General features: G+C 37.8%; 1 protein-coding gene across 1 annotated transcript in view; it reads right to left on the bottom strand.

Annotated features, from left to right (window-relative positions):
* Positions 1-15,182, bottom strand: part of POLA1 (polymerase (DNA directed), alpha 1, catalytic subunit) — a 202,571-nt gene extending 187,389 nt beyond the window's left edge. The window contains exons 1-11 of the mRNA XM_009998493.1: positions 15,060-15,182; positions 14,436-14,532; positions 13,866-13,950; positions 13,017-13,128; positions 12,810-12,872; positions 11,258-11,356; positions 9,166-9,361; positions 8,757-8,925; positions 7,705-7,883; positions 4,180-4,292; positions 3,605-3,721 (exon numbers count right to left, since the gene is read on the bottom strand). Of these exons, the coding sequence (XP_009996795.1) occupies positions 3,605-3,721; positions 4,180-4,292; positions 7,705-7,883; positions 8,757-8,925; positions 9,166-9,361; positions 11,258-11,356; positions 12,810-12,872; positions 13,017-13,128; positions 13,866-13,950; positions 14,436-14,532; positions 15,060-15,182 (1,353 nt within the window). The remainder of the gene's footprint in view (positions 1-3,604; positions 3,722-4,179; positions 4,293-7,704; positions 7,884-8,756; positions 8,926-9,165; positions 9,362-11,257; positions 11,357-12,809; positions 12,873-13,016; positions 13,129-13,865; positions 13,951-14,435; positions 14,533-15,059) is intronic.
* Positions 15,183-15,870: the final 688 nt, after the last annotated feature.

The following is a 15,870-nucleotide window of genomic DNA, read 5'->3' as shown; positions in this document are numbered from 1 at the left end:
CTGGCCGTAACTGCAGTGAATGAATGCTGTGCTGCAGAGTAATCTGCCCTTCAAGTGGCCCTTCAGAGAGCAGAAATGAGCAGCAGTGATTAGCTGCTAAGTTCCTAAGTGGAGTAAGGCTGCTTTCAAATTGATTTGTGAAGACTTGCTAACTTGGCAGCAGTGCAACCCATTGAAGCTACAATTAGCAGCAGGTGCAGGAGGAAGCAATATGGCTTAAGTATATCTGTTCACGGGGACAAAGTTTGGTGCTGGCAAGGCCAAGATTCACACACACAGAGAACAGCTCGTCTCAGTGTATAAATACTGGCTCTCTCTGTATCATCACAAAACTTAGTATTCTGAATTGAAGCCTGGGTGCATGGCACGATGCTAGTAACCTTTCTGATCTCAAGAAATGGAAGAACAGTTTCTCAGTTTTACAGTACTGTGCCAAAATGGAGACTTCAGGTTATTCTGAACGCATTGCTCACGAGTGCTCTGCTGAACTGAGCAATAATATCATTAGCCCTTTAAAAATCTTTCAAAACACCAACCCTTCTCACCACAATACTGGAATGCTGGCTGCACATCACAGAACAGGGGAGTTCTTCTAAAGCATATTAGCTCTTAACCACATACAGTCACAATTGTGGGAATATCACTTTTTTGGAGCATTCACTCAGCTAAGAGCCACCATCATTTCAATTTGAGAACCCTGGACATCCCTGTGGAAAGAGATGCACACATCCCTGGTGGTCTGACTTCATTGAAAAGAAATATGATGATGACTCCCTATTAAAAACAGAATAAGGTATCTAACCAGGCAAACTGAGATCTCTCAGAAAGGAACAAAAGAAAAAGAGGGAGAAGTAATGGGACAACCCCAGTACTTCCAGGCACCAACAGGACCCCTCTGCTGTAGAGATTTAGGCCTGGCCAGATTTGATGCCACTTGCTCACAGTCAATTCTGTACTAAGGTGGAGTAGCTGAGTAACTGCAATACTTTCCTTGAAGAGTCCTCCAAAGGCCCCACCAACAGCCCTACTCTCCAACCCTCTTTTTTCTCTTACCCTCCACATTACTAGTGCCATACCCACATACTAGCTCCAGTCATTGTTAAATCCTTCCAGGAGGCAGTAACTATCAAAATAATCAGAAAATCATGCCAGCAAAATAAAGTTGGATAGCCTTTTACCATATTAGTAAAATTCAATTTACTGAAGAGTCTGATGAATTCAAACAGAATTTGAATTCTTACCGTTTAGGAACATTTCTAGTAGGTTATTCCAGAACTTCTTTAAACTCCCAACTATCCTGCCTAATTTATTCATGTATTAAAATGTATACTTTTGTTCAATTGCTAGAACTGTCCTTTAAATAGCTTTCTTGCTGCTCATTCCCTTTTAATGTTTTAGAGAGAAAAAATGTCTTTCTTCACTTTACTAGTAAAAGCTAAAAAAAAATTAAAGCTCTGGTATAACTCATTCTCCTTCTGTCTCATCCTTATAATTATTATCTTTTGTACCTGTTGTTGCTTGAGTTAATCTTTCCTCATCATGGTGATCAAATGTTATAATATTCTGTGTAAGATCTGAACAGTGCCTTAGTACTGCTACTTCTCTGTTCCTCCTAGGGATCACTCCTGTGTTACACCCAAGGACCCCACATGCACTGTAGTCATGTGCACAGATAACACAATTGGGTTTTTCATCCCAAGCTTTGTGTACACTCAGGAAAAACATGGTAAGCTTTGAACTAACTTCAGAAACAACAGTCCACGTACTTCCTGCATATGGTTTACCTTGATTTTTAAAAGCTATATTTGAAGGTTAAACTATTATTACTCTATTATCTCGCTCACACTGTTCTTCCTTAGCACACCATGGAATAGATGGAGGTGAATCTTTCCCAAGATTCTGTTAGCAGACCTGCATCTTCTCAAAGGCCTTTCTTTCCCCTTCCTTCCATTTCTAGACTACAAGTGTTTGTATCTTCTCTTTTAATGAAAAATTGATTTGCTTCAACTTTCCTCCCTCGTTCCTTACATCTTTGAACAGTGAGCTAGTAAAAACTTTTTTTTTACCTATTGTTAAATTGATTCCTTTCCAATCCCCATACTTAATGGATAAGCTAAAATATAGGGGAGAAATAACACTGATAAAACTGAAAAAGTTAAATTTGCATCAGTTTTGAGAAAATAAGAACAAGAAAATAACAATAAAATGTTGAGAAGTTCTACTGAAATCTGCATATTGCCTGAATGATGGAAACAATGCTACATATTGATGAAGACATCAAGTCTTGCATGAATTTGCCATTTGAGAGACGTTGTTACCATTTTCACTTTAACAACTTAAACCTGCTAAAGTACTCTAGCTTTGGATTATATGACCTCCCGAGGGTCTTTCCAACCTGAATTTCCATATGAACGTGTTTTTATTTTATCTCAGTTACCTACTGCTAAATTCTATTCTTCCTGCATTTTTACTTGCCATCACATTTCCGATCAACTATTCAGGAACAAACCCTATGAACTCATAAGACTGCCAGCCTGGGAAAAGTTACAACTAATTCCACACCATCCAGTAACTACAATGAAAGCCAGCTCTGCCAGACGAATGACAACTTACTTCAAGAAATCAAAAAGTTTCTGGGTGCTTCACTCTGAACCAATCTTTTCCTCTAATTGTCACGCTAGCCACCTTTTCCCACACATAATCTCCCCACTTCCCCCCCACCTCATGCCAGAAGATAAATGCTCTGTGTAAATGAACAAGAAAGTCTTCTCACACTAGAAAACAAATTCAGTTGCAATCTGCAACACTATCAGCAATAACAGCTCTTTTCCTGAAGAGCTATGACAAGTACTATGTTACTGTATGTGCAAGTCTTCCACTACAGCAACATTTGGTTTTCCAGTGTTCTTCTAAGGATTTGCTGAGCCAACCAAACACAGCAAAACAGCACTTAATTAAAACTATTGCCCATAACTATAAGCCTAGAATATCTTAAGTTTCAAGACTGGATGATAGTCCTCAAAACTTGCTACCTCCCACATAAAATGCACTAAGACAATCCATGCCCTAAACAAGAAGCATTCTAAAAAGATAAATCTGCAAGGGTAAGAAGGATGAAACAGGACAAGAGGTAAAGCTCAATAAGACAACTGGTCAAATCCAAAGCCAGGGCACTAATCCCAGCACACTGACCCACTGGCTGGACAAAACAATCCTTCATTTTTAACTCTGACATCATGAGCTGATACCCAGGCTTTACAGGTATCAGAATTTCTATGTGCTCTGCATTCTCAAAAATAGCTGAGCAAGCTAGAAAGACAGTCTGACATTCAACTCAGTTTCAAAGAAGCTAATGAATAAGTATTTTCAAAAGCAGTACATTTAAACTTCTAGTGGAACAATCATGTTGTCAATTACCTGTTCTTAAAGGAGTATGGATATTTGGGAAGACACCAGGCTGGCTTTTACAAGCAGGTAATCTTACACACATCAGGACTCAGGTATTTACACTTCAGCATAACCTCCCCCACTTGACAGTTTCAACAGACTTCCCACCATAAGAACCAGAACAGGAAATGACCGAGTAGGATACTTGTAGACAAACCTTGGATTTGAACTTCATGATCTTATACTTGGGTGAAATGCAGTCATTAAATTCCTTGAAAACACTCATTATAGTTACCGGAGTGTCCATCGCTTCGCCAGTGGATAGGTCAATTTCCTTAAAAACAGAAGTTGGGCTTTATAAATAAACAGAAGATGCCTGCAGACACAAGCAGTAAGTTGAATTTTGCTTTGCTCTTATGAATCATGTATCTCTTCCTTAAGGGAAAACTACAGTGAATCAGCCAAGAAAATCCAAATTTTAAAAACGCTATTTGAAACCGAGTGCTTAAAAGCACTAAGTTTTCTAATAATACTTCAACACATCTTAATTTCCTAAGCAGCAAGTCTTAAGGCAACAATTTGTCTGCAGTTGTTAGTTAGGTGGGAGAAGCAGCAATACTCCACTCTACATTTCTGATGTGACATATTGTGTATATATTGCACTCAACTTTGCCACCTACATCAGACAGCACTGGCTTCAACAGTTTCCAGTAGTACACTAGTAGAACTCATAACTTGCCATAAGCAGAATGAAAGGTACTTATGTTTGACACCCCTAAAAGATATACTTACTGTTTCACGTGGCAGTAGATAAATAGTTCTCTCGATATTTTTCACTGTCACACAACAGCTGACATAAGTGTTCGCAGATTCAATCCAAACTTTGCCAAACAAAAATACCACACCTAGGGAAGAAGGGCAAAGCAAAGAATTCAACATGCAATTCTGAAACTAATCATTCTTCATGTTGCTTGAAACAGCTTATGTATTCTTACACAGAAACACAACTATTTCTGCTTTAGGTCCTTGAACAACAAATCTTTCTGATGAATGACCACATTCTAAATTTTCTTTAAACACCAACTTTACAAACAGATATCTGTACAGTTCATGCTCCTACCTCCATCACTAAAGTAATACCTTGACAGATGAAATTCAAAATAGCATCACACAACCAGTCTCAAAATTCTGTCTGATATTCCATTTCTACATACATTAATTTGATAATTCAAGGTGAGAGGGAGGAAGGAGAGAGGAGCCAGTGAAAGCTGAATATCATCAGAATGCCTGTGCTGCCAAATCACTTCCAAAACATGTGCAATTTACAATTTTTTAACTCTTCAGCTAGACAGGTACAATTAACTAATTTTTTCTACACCTTAATACGAAGAGATCAAGACACTACTACTAATAAAACCTGCAAAAATACATTATGAAGACAACTAGAAGATTATCAACTGTAAGAAGTTTTCAACTGACTGTTGCAAATTAATGAGGGCAGTGACAGATGTATGACATACCAAGTAATTCTAGAAGCTAAGACAGCAGTTATAACCAAGATAGATATTCAAAAAGCCCATACTGAGAAGGATGAGCACAACAGACTTCACTGTGGATCACATCATTATTGTACACGCACATCTCGCAGCCACAGAGAACACGGCATTAGCACAAAATGCTAGACCCTGCTAATCAAGGTAAGTTAAACTTTGAAATAACAAAAGACAAGGCTAGCTGACTTCCACATACAGCCTGTGAATTACAAGTAAACTTCCAAGTACAACTCAAAAACCTGGTTTCACCCAAGTTCCGTTTAAACTTAAAATAATTTGGAATGTTATTACAAGAAAAGACACTATTCCTACACTACACTACTATTAATTAAATCTGAAATATCAGAGATGAGATTGTCTCAGAAATAGAGTTTCACATACAGATGACTTTGGAGCATGCATTTCTCCTTGGTCTGACAATGCACAAACAAGTCCTTGGTTAAAAGTTGTGTAACTTATCTTTGCCACGTGATCTATCAGATGTATAGACACCTTTCTTACTCTGTTAGATCAAAGAAAAATCAGTGAAGACACGCTAAGACAGATGACAGAGTTAAGAGTGACAGGCTAAGAAAAATCATTTCTTGAGTGCTTGGAATGGATATGAACAAGACTACCTTCATCAAGGACAGAGAATGCTGCAGTTTTGAAGATGATGAGAGCAAGGATACATGTTTCAGCTGCACAAAGTATCCTGGAGATTTTAATACAGAGGCAATCTTCAAGACTTAGACAGTTTGAATAAAAGGATCTAGAAAGAGCTCAAATTACACATCTAAGTGACAGGAAAGGTAAAGTTGCTCTCCTGAGCAATCTTTTTTTTTTTTTCCTGTTTCAAAGAGATAAAAAAAAACAAACCTCAAATAGGTTTGTATCATATAAAATGATGAAACTATGGGAGAGACCACAAAATAGGAGTTGGTTGCTTAAACACCTGCCAAGATTAAGAGCATGGAGAAGTTAACCTGTCAGAGATGTACATATATGCAGGTGAGGTAGAAAAGATGTATGAGACAGCCAAAGACAGGGTAAAAGGCTGTTTGAATTGCAAAAACAAACTTTAACCAACTCTAGCATGGACAAGTAAGTGGTCTTAATCCCCAGATTTCACACAACCAAAGTAACTTAGGCTGGGAGGAACCTGTTGGATATCACCTACTCCAACACATACACAAGGAAAGCAAAGCTAACTTCAAAGAGTTTTCAGAGACATTTCATATGTAAAACCAAGAAACAAGAGAAGAGGTATCAGGGCCTATTCTGTAAGCCTGATTATGGAAAGAAGAAAGAAAAAATAGAAGTAAAGCTTATAAAACACATCTGTGAAAAGATAATGTTACCAATGAACCATAAAGCAAGTAAAGTCAATAGAGATGGAAAATGTCTTGCAGTGGGGAAAGAGAGGGCAGTATCTTTTGTTATTTCTTTAAGATGTTAACAGGATTACAATTCTAAAGGTCTTTGCCTAAGATAGTAGAGAGACTTCTGAAAAGTAAGCCTCCAAAGAAACAGTAAGTTTGAAAGCGTCTTATGATTATGCTATAGTATTTACTCTTCAGGCAATGCATTTGACATCACAGCAAATGAGGCATAAACAAAGATCATGAACATGTTAAACAAAAAGCAGTATCAGAATTTTCCCTTCTACACTACTAATTGAAAACAGGTGCAGTCTTTATTATTCAATCCTGAAAAAGTCATAATGAGAAAAGAACACTCCTTGCATGCGAGGAACAGAAATCCTTTCATAATTATTTTCCATTCAGCAACCACTGACATAGAAGACAAAAAAGAAAGAAAAAGAACAATAGTGGGGCCTTTAAAAGTAGCAATTTCATATTAGAGCCATTGATTTCATCAAGATATCTATGATTATTAACACTCCCATCACCAAGCTGTTTAGCCCAGCACAGTCTCATATTTAAGTTTGGCATGCAACTCACAACAAAAGGTGTAATGGAGAAATAGATCTGACTCAACACTTACAGCATCAACCCAAAAAACCTTCAACAACATATGGAAGAATATTCTGGTAAACATACACAAAGCACAAATTAGAAAGCAAAGGTCCTAACACTGCCAATGAAACGACAGGACAGATGGAAAGTGCTTACAACAGAAGTGAACGCAACTTCTTTTATCAGGGCTGAGATCAGAATACCTCAGTTATGAAGACAATGAGAGCCAGGATTCATACTTCAATTGCACAAAGTATGTCAGCGATGTTAATACATAGACAATCTTCAAGACTTAGACAGTCTGAATAAAGGGATCTAGACAGAGCTTGTATTTTCCAGGCCACCTTCCTCCCTTAATAGGTATACCTTTCCCTCACATAAAATCATGCAACTGCTATTGTACAGGCTTTCAAATAATACACTAGAATTTAAGTTACATTTCCAGAAACAAGAAGAAAGCATACTCAATTGTTGCTCTATCAAGTAAGAAATTAAAAGTATTAGCCTGCTTCTGGAGCACACCAGGTTTTAAGAAGGCCAATGGGTCACCAACACTGAGAAGTGCTAGTAGCTCCCTTTGTGCCACCCCATTGCTACACCAAGCCAGGACACAACATCCATACTTTTTCCAGTCATAGTGCCCTGCACTGAGGACAGAGGTGTGGAAAAAACAGGAGATCAACGTACAAGTTAAAGACTGGTATACAGAGAGATGGGGTATCTAGACATAATTTAAGCAACTCCAAAAATCCCAGTTACATAAAAAGAATCAAAATGGCATTTTCTGCCTTTGACTGAATAGTTACCTGGCTGACTGAACTGATCTTCATAAGCATCCAGCCAATAAAATCTTAAGACTTGATCATCATTTTCCCCATTCACAAGTGGAAGGAGACCAGGATCCAACTGAACTTCCGCCGCTACTGCATCAGCTTCATCCTCATCAATTCTGTCCCAACATGAGACATCTGGGAGAGAACAACTTCTGCAAGTTTTGCAGAAGAAGAAACAAACAAAAAGTAAAATCGTGCCTTTGCTATAACCACCATTGTTTCACTTTTTTTCAGCTCTATATTCTCAGGCCTTCTGTTGCTCATTCCACTACCAACAGCTAGGTTTCCTCAGATTTCTTCTGAAAAGAAGGACCAAGTGACAAAGACAGGAACCCACATACAAGTATGGTTGCCAGTACACAACACACAGACTTTACAAGTCACTCACCTAGGATGCAGCCTTGGTGATTAAAGCCTTTACTTAACAAATACATCCATCCCTCTGTACAAGTTGCTCAGTGGGAACAACAGATTATTTCAACAAAACTACCATTTCAGTCATTAAATGTTTAAGTCTTTTTCATCATTAAAATATTTTACAGATTAACTTTGTGGAAACACAATGGAAGATTCTTCCAAGCAATAAAAAAAAATAAAAACGCAAAAAGGCTCCCTCTTTTCCTATTTCCAAAATCACAGCTCTTCACCATAGGAAATTACTTTCAGCAACAATACTTTTTAACTACAATTAACATTATGAAATACCTTCACAGTTGCTTAGAATAAGCATTATTAGTGATTCCTCATTTATGCTTACTGGCATCAAAATTCACAGTTCAACACCCACACTGAGTCACCTTAATGTACTGAAATGTGTGTTACGTTGACATATGCTTAATTCCCAAAACATCAAGTATTTTTCAAGTAGCTATAGGCATGTTCAACACTACAACTTCTAATGTCACTACAAAAAAAAACAACACTGCATAGCATCATCATCACTTTATCAAAATTATCCCATTGACAAAAACAAATGTGAAGATAAATCTAAGGCTTATTGGTGAAATTAAAAAAAAAATTCTTACAAGACAGATGTTTCTTTCTCCCCTGATTCCAGCTGCTCAGTCTCTTTCTTTTCAATTTCCTTGTCTCTCTTCAAGCTTTCAGCTGTCTCAGGTATAGTTTCCACATGTTCTGCTTCCATAGGTTCATCAAAGTCATCCTCATCAAAATCCATCATTCCCTGATCATCATCTGGAAGTACACAGAACTAAAGGTTTCAGTCATTAAAATGACACACGGTATAGTACCGATGTACGCACAGTTAGCATACTGTATGTATGAACATAATCTAGTGTATTCATATACGAACAAAATATCACAGTTAAGCTGTCTAAGCATCTAACAAGAATAATGTAGTAAGTGTTTCAACCCTACCTAATATACCATATTTAGAGTTTCCAGAACTGGGTTTTCATTTATTTTTTTTAATACCTTCAATAGCTTTCTCTTCTATTGTCTTCACAATTCCCCCATTTTCTGTGGCTTTTTGTACACGCTTGGTATCCTCATTTTCAGAGACCATGATAGATTTTGCTGTGTATTTTGGATGTTTAGGATGAGACGAAGCTGAAGGAAGAGCTTCCTTTCTGAGATGAGCAGGAGCTTTCTTTGATATAGGGGTGATTACCTGAAAGACATTTTAGCCATAATTTAAGAACAAAAAAAAATCTTAAGAGCAAAAAAAGGGGAAAGAAAAAAAATAAATCTAGCACTCACTACTTGCAGAACTAGTACTCACGGCTAGAGGAAAAGCTACATATATTTTGCAGCATGATTGGTAAAGCTCCCCAAAAGTAAACTTTAAATTCCATAGTATCATTTCTGCCGTGATGTGTTTCTGCTGTAATTTTAAAAAGCCATTTACAACAGGACATGGTTAACATTTAATTAAATGTGTGGTTACTTACAGTATTTCTTCCCACATAGTACTACTCCATTCCTAAATTAAAACCTCTGTGTCAACTGAGTATGTGACAATATACTTGCCAGTCAAAGACAAAGCCTGAAACAACTTGGGGAAGGCCAATATGGCAGTTTACACCTGTTCATATCAGTAATGAGTCCAAGATAACTAGAGGACACCATGGGGTCTAGTGAACAGAGGGCTTCTGCACCGTATTTCTCTCATGCTACAGATATAACAGGGAGAGTGAGGAAAACAAAGAAACCACCTTTCAGCCTGTTCTGCAATAAGCACTTGCTTTGTTCTTCAGACAGGATATCACTATGGCAGCAGCTAGAGAACCTCTTATGAAAGATGTGTATGAAGTGGCCTACACCATGACCAACATCATGTCTCTGCATCCACCAGCCCTTAATGTGCAGCAAAGTCCAAAACAGAGATCTATCTTTGGGGAAAGCTGTTATTACAGACATAGACTCTAGAGCTGCATACAATCATTTCTAGGGTTTTAATCTCAGTACAGCTACTTCTACTGCTGTCAACACCAAAATCAGCTCTTAATTCACCTTAAAGAAAGAGCAAACATTACTTAATCTACCTTTGCCAACAGTTTTTTGCTAACTCAGTCAAATGAATTTGAATGAACTAATTCATGCTTTTATTTCTGCTTGTCTCCTGAAGTAGAAAGCATCACTGTCATCTTGCTTTTTATACCTGTTTATTTTCTCTACATCCTCTCAGCCCGTTTCATTGTCTAAAATCTCCAATTCTTCTTCCTAGGACCACAGAAGCTATCACCTGAACAGCCTGTCTGGGAATTAATGTCCTTCTCAGTGTTTCCTATGAAAGTGACCACTGCTTTGCATCATAAAGACAAAGATCTTCTTTTACTGTATCTCCCTCTTTTTTCTTTTGCAGTTACTTCTAGGCTCTAACACAACCACTGAAGTGAGTACCACTGGTGGTTACTTTCAGTGTAAGAGCTGATGTCACTACCATACAAGGTTTCATAAACCAGACTTACCTACTCCATTTGCCCTCCACAAACACTTACCAAATATATCTCTGTATTTCCAGCAACAAAGCCCATCTCATTTAGCAGAACTCTTAACAAAATGCTAGTCTTCCATCCTTGGCAGCCCATCCTTCCTTTCACTACCACATCTTCCACTATGGTAAACTTCAATCCATAGCTTCAATTTTTTATTTGGTTTCCATTTCTGCAGATGAGTTTCTTATCCTTTGCCCCACTTACAAATACTCTTTCTTCTGCTTATTTTCACTTCCCATCATCGGTTCCCTGCCACAAGGGTCTTTTTCTATTTTGTACTCAGCAGAAAAAGACAAAAAGCTGAAGTTTGCCTTCGTATGATGCACTTAACATTATAAAAACTGTTTCATCTGTCATATGTAAAAGCTACACAATACTACTCAAAGATACACAAAGAGTGGTATTCTGTTTATGTATTAACATGGAAGGGAATGATGAAAACTGCATGAAGTTACATGGTAACAGTGCTAAGGAAGGTAATGAGAAGCAGAAATAAAAGACAACAGTATTCAAATCAACCAAAATACAGATTCACACTTATTGAGAACTACTTCTATTTTTTCCTTTACCTTAGGAGTTTGGGACTGCACAGAGAAAGGATTCAGTGGTACTCCAGCAGATCTTTTCCTTTTCAGCATTATAATTGGTGGTGGACTTATCTGAACAGTCTGAATATTGAAAAAAAGTGAAAGCAACAAAATGAAGAAGTGTTGTTCACTGTTTTCTTTTGCCTCGGTTAGTAACCTTTTCCATCAAAAAGAAAGAAGGCCACCAGTATTTCTCATCTGCCAATAAAACACACCTCCTGATACACAACTTGGAAAAAGTTAACTGAGCAATCAGCCCATGAAGACAGACACTATATTTTTTCAGTAAACGGTCTGAGAGAAAGACTGTCATCAATAAGTGAAACAGCTTTAAAACAGTGGGCATTTCAATGGCGAGCTGTGCCTTTAATGCACATGTATCAGAATAAGTGGTGGGATGTTCTTCATAGCTGCTGAAACAGCAGTACTGAGCACACATGCCTTAAGAAAGGCAGAACTGCTCTTTCAGCACTGATACACTAGGGGAAAAAACAGATTTTAATTTTATTTTATACTCACCCTTATCAACAGCTAATTACAAAAGAAATTTTAGAGAACAAACAAAGCCAAAAACTCCAACAGTTAACTACCATTTAAGTAAATAGAAGCCATAGTGTAATTTCTAGCATTATCTCCCCATATCAATGCCTCACAAAATCTGACAGCATTAAAATGCATTTGCTTAATGATCTGAGGGGTTTTGATAGCCTAAGACACTACAACTCTCAATGAGATGTCATAGGGATGAACAAAACTGTAAGCGCACAAAACCAAGAGAAAAACTTCACATTGGAACATCCATATCCATATCCTTCCTGCTCTGGAAAAACACATTACACTTATTATGATACAACATCTTCTCACCATTACAGCAGTTTCACAGTTCACATGTGAGCAGTCCTTTCAGTTTTAAGAAACCCTGCTGAGGGGCATTAAATCACTGAAAAGTCACTAATGACTAGGACAACATCATTTGAGACAGTCCGATCCTGCTACAGCCATCCTGCACCCCTAAGCTAGAAGAAGTGTTAATCCAATCCTCTGTAGGAAGCAGTGGAAAGCAGGAGGTGGCAGACATAAGTTCAAGCTACATCATCTGCTCAAACAGTCCTCTCTCAGCTCCCCTTGTGAATTCAAACATGACAGGTGGAAATATCCTACATTATATCAGCTGGAGTGTGGCGATATACATACGGTACAGGTTATCCAGATGCAGGTAAGCCCTGTTTCACTCTGAGCTGACTAAAACTTAGAAGGCTGCATTAACACAGGCTCTACATCCCATTAATATAAACCATCTCTAATCAGGACACAGTAGTTCTGGCTTATCAAACTAACAAAGTCAGGCAACTTCTACATGGGGGATGTAACAAATAGGCTGCATACATATGTAGAATACCAAGCAGATGTGCAATTGAAGAAATCATTCCTAGATGGTCTACTTTTAGGAATAAGTTTACTTTCTGGATATGTCCCACAGAAAAAAAAATGAATGTATTAAAGTGTTTCAAGCAGATTTTACTAATTCACTTACCTCAGCATTAAGATCTTGAAGAATATCCCCTAGTAAATCATCCTTTGACAGGTCCACAGTTTTCTGTAAGGTAACAGATTAATCAAACATTCTTAGTTATATAAGCAAACCCAACCAGGAGACAAGTAGCAAGTGACTAAAGGGTTTCTACAAAACACACAGTATTTTCAGGAATGCTCCTTACATAAGAGAGATTGTGACACTTACATCTGTGTTTTTCTTCCCAGCGCTGGCTATAAACATGGACTTAATTGTGTTAGGCTTTGAGACCACAGATTTTTTCGCATTCTTCTTATCAGCTGTAGATGTTTTGCCAACTCTTCCTACAGAAAAATAAAGATTTTTTTAATTCTACATCAGAAAAGCTCAATGGTTAAGGCTCCAGTTATAAGCAGCAACAGATAGCTGAGGTAGTCCACTTCTTTTACCTTTACGCTGCTGGCTGAAATGAAACCTAATTATCTTTCATTTGCTGCCAGCTTTGTAACAGCTGCCATGCACACGTAGAAAAAAGCAAAACCTTATCAGCAAACTCTCTTCCCTAGTCACGTCAGAGATGCTCTTTGCATACTCAAGCTCATACCCCAGAAGGATCGAGATACTTTACATGGAAGCACCTCCAGGAAAAAACAACAAACAACTAGTGTTGAGGAGTATGGCACTAGACTTGGATTCTCAACATCAGACTCAATTTCTCCATTTGCCACCAACTTCACAGAAGTTGGCAAAATCATTTCATGCCAGATCCTTTGCAAATATTTTCGTAGCAGGAAAGATCACGCACCCTTTAGACACTGGCTTTTGAAACCAAGATCGTCATTCCTAGATGCATTTGTTCTACAAGTGAATGTACATCCCACTGAAGACCATAAGCAAAACTGCCCCAGCAGCACCACAGTAGTTAGCAGCAATGTGACGTCAGTTTGTGAGCTTCTATCTTCTGCATCACAGAGGCTAAACAAAATCCACAGGCACAAAACTACAGAGCTCCAAGTAAAATGTTCTAGGTACCTTTTATTAGCCACTGGAAGACTTCCTACAGTGGTCATGGTCAACTTACCTTTCTTACTGGTACCAAGCACATCATCATCCAGATCTTCATCAAAGATTTCCCTTCCATCTTCTACATAACCTACTCCATCTACAGAAAAAAAAAAAAAATTAAAAAAAATTAATCTTCTGAGATCTCTAAATGTATTCATAATATGAAGTTTTACATATTTAAACACTTTCCCCCTTTAATATGGAGCAAAAGTTATAAATGAAAAAGTGTTAAAAACTAAGCACTCTTCGCTGTATCTTCTATTAGACTAAATACATTATTACCTGTTTAAATTACCAATTACATTACTTCTTTTTTAAAAAAGTCACTTCACTGATAACTGGAAATTAAATTTCAAAACACGTCCATAAAGGAAAAATATTTTCATTACCATCCTAAAACACTATTATGAGAACAATAGTTACAAGACTCCTTTCCATATAAAAAATTATCTTTTTCTGGTCTCTTAAGCCAGTTTCTAAGAATATACTAACTATAACTTCCTTCAACTCAAAAACACTATGAAGCCTAATTGAGTTATAACAATATAATCAAAATAACTCTCCAAATGAACCTTAACTTACCATCATCAACAATCCAGTCATCATCCTGACGTTCTCTGACCATCTTTGAGTATTCTTCCTCATCCACTTCATCGTAAACACTTGTGAACTCCTCAACCTACAGTTAAGTTATACTGAGGATTAACAGTTCCCAGACCATTAGCTATTAGCATAGGTCATCGGTAAGAACACAAAATTTCCAAGAGATGCATGGTTTCCTACACTGTTAAACTGTTCACAACTAGTAAGCACAATTATTCATTCAGTTTAAGTTTCTTTTTTGGCAGCAACAAAAGATAAGCTATCCATTTTTTAAATTTACTCTATACTGAAACTCAAAATCTAATGAAGCACTGGCAGAGATTTAATTTGAAGTCGACTTGCTTTATTTCTCATGTCACATCACAAAAAAAAAACTCCTAGCAATGAAATCCTAGCGGTTACTAAAATCTAGTTCTGAAAACATAAAAAAACCAAATAAATTATACCAAAAGGCAACAAAACAATTAGCTACGTTCTGAAACACATACACTTAAAAAATAAAAGCTGATTTGAAAGGCAGATTTTGTTTCCCATAACTTTTAAATTAAAGTATCTCAGCTCACATTCACTCTTCACTAAAAAGAAGGGATGAGGAATTTTCACCTCATATTTTAATTTTTCACCAGCTTTGGCTTTTTTCAGACGTTCCAGTGCATCTTGCTGGCCTCTTTTAGACTTCTTCTCGCGTCTAGAACGTGATGCTGCAAAACTGCCAGACTCGTGCATAGCTGCAATTAATTAGAAAACAGAGAAATCAGCTTAGCAATGAGCTATTGTTATCTTTGGTACTTAGTGTTCAGTGATGTATTCACAGATGTTTGCAGTCTTGTTAAAATGGATATAGAGACCTCCCTGGCTAAAAGCACAAGGTCATGAACGGCTCTTGATAAGTGAATTCTGGAATGATACTGAGGGCATGGTCTGGGACAGACACAGAGATCACACCTGGTGCCAGCTCACATTCAGCAACAAGCTACCACTACCACCGAGATTCCCAAAGCACCTCTCAAACCTCACCAACCCTATGTGAAAAGGATGCCCCCCGCTCTTTCCTCGGGAATTTCCAGCTCTTTTTATTTTGCACGTCTCCATGACAACTTAGGTACAGACACAGAAAGGCCTACAGTGCCACAAAGCCGTCATTTATTTATTTTTTTGGTGGTTTCACAGTATTTAAGAGATCGAGACAAAGTGGTAATCTGCTGACAGCAGAAGGCTGCCACCCCATTTCCTCATACATCGTCATTCTCTTCCCTTCGCAAGACTTAACCTCAGCGAGGTGCATTTCACTTCCCTGAACCTTTGTTTGCTGCCGACCCGAAGGGGCCAGAACACGCATCTGGTCCCGGACCCAACCTCCTAAGCAGCCAAGCACCCCAAGAAGGGGACAGGCTCCTGCGTGACCAGCCGAGCC

The sequence above is a fragment of the Chaetura pelagica genome, unplaced genomic scaffold, assembly GCF_000747805.2.
Source record: "Chaetura pelagica isolate M959 unplaced genomic scaffold, ChaPel_1.0 scaffold265, whole genome shotgun sequence".
Classification (NCBI taxonomy): Eukaryota; Metazoa; Chordata; class Aves; order Apodiformes; family Apodidae; genus Chaetura; species Chaetura pelagica.
This window is presented reverse-complemented; position numbering and strand designations above follow the sequence as displayed.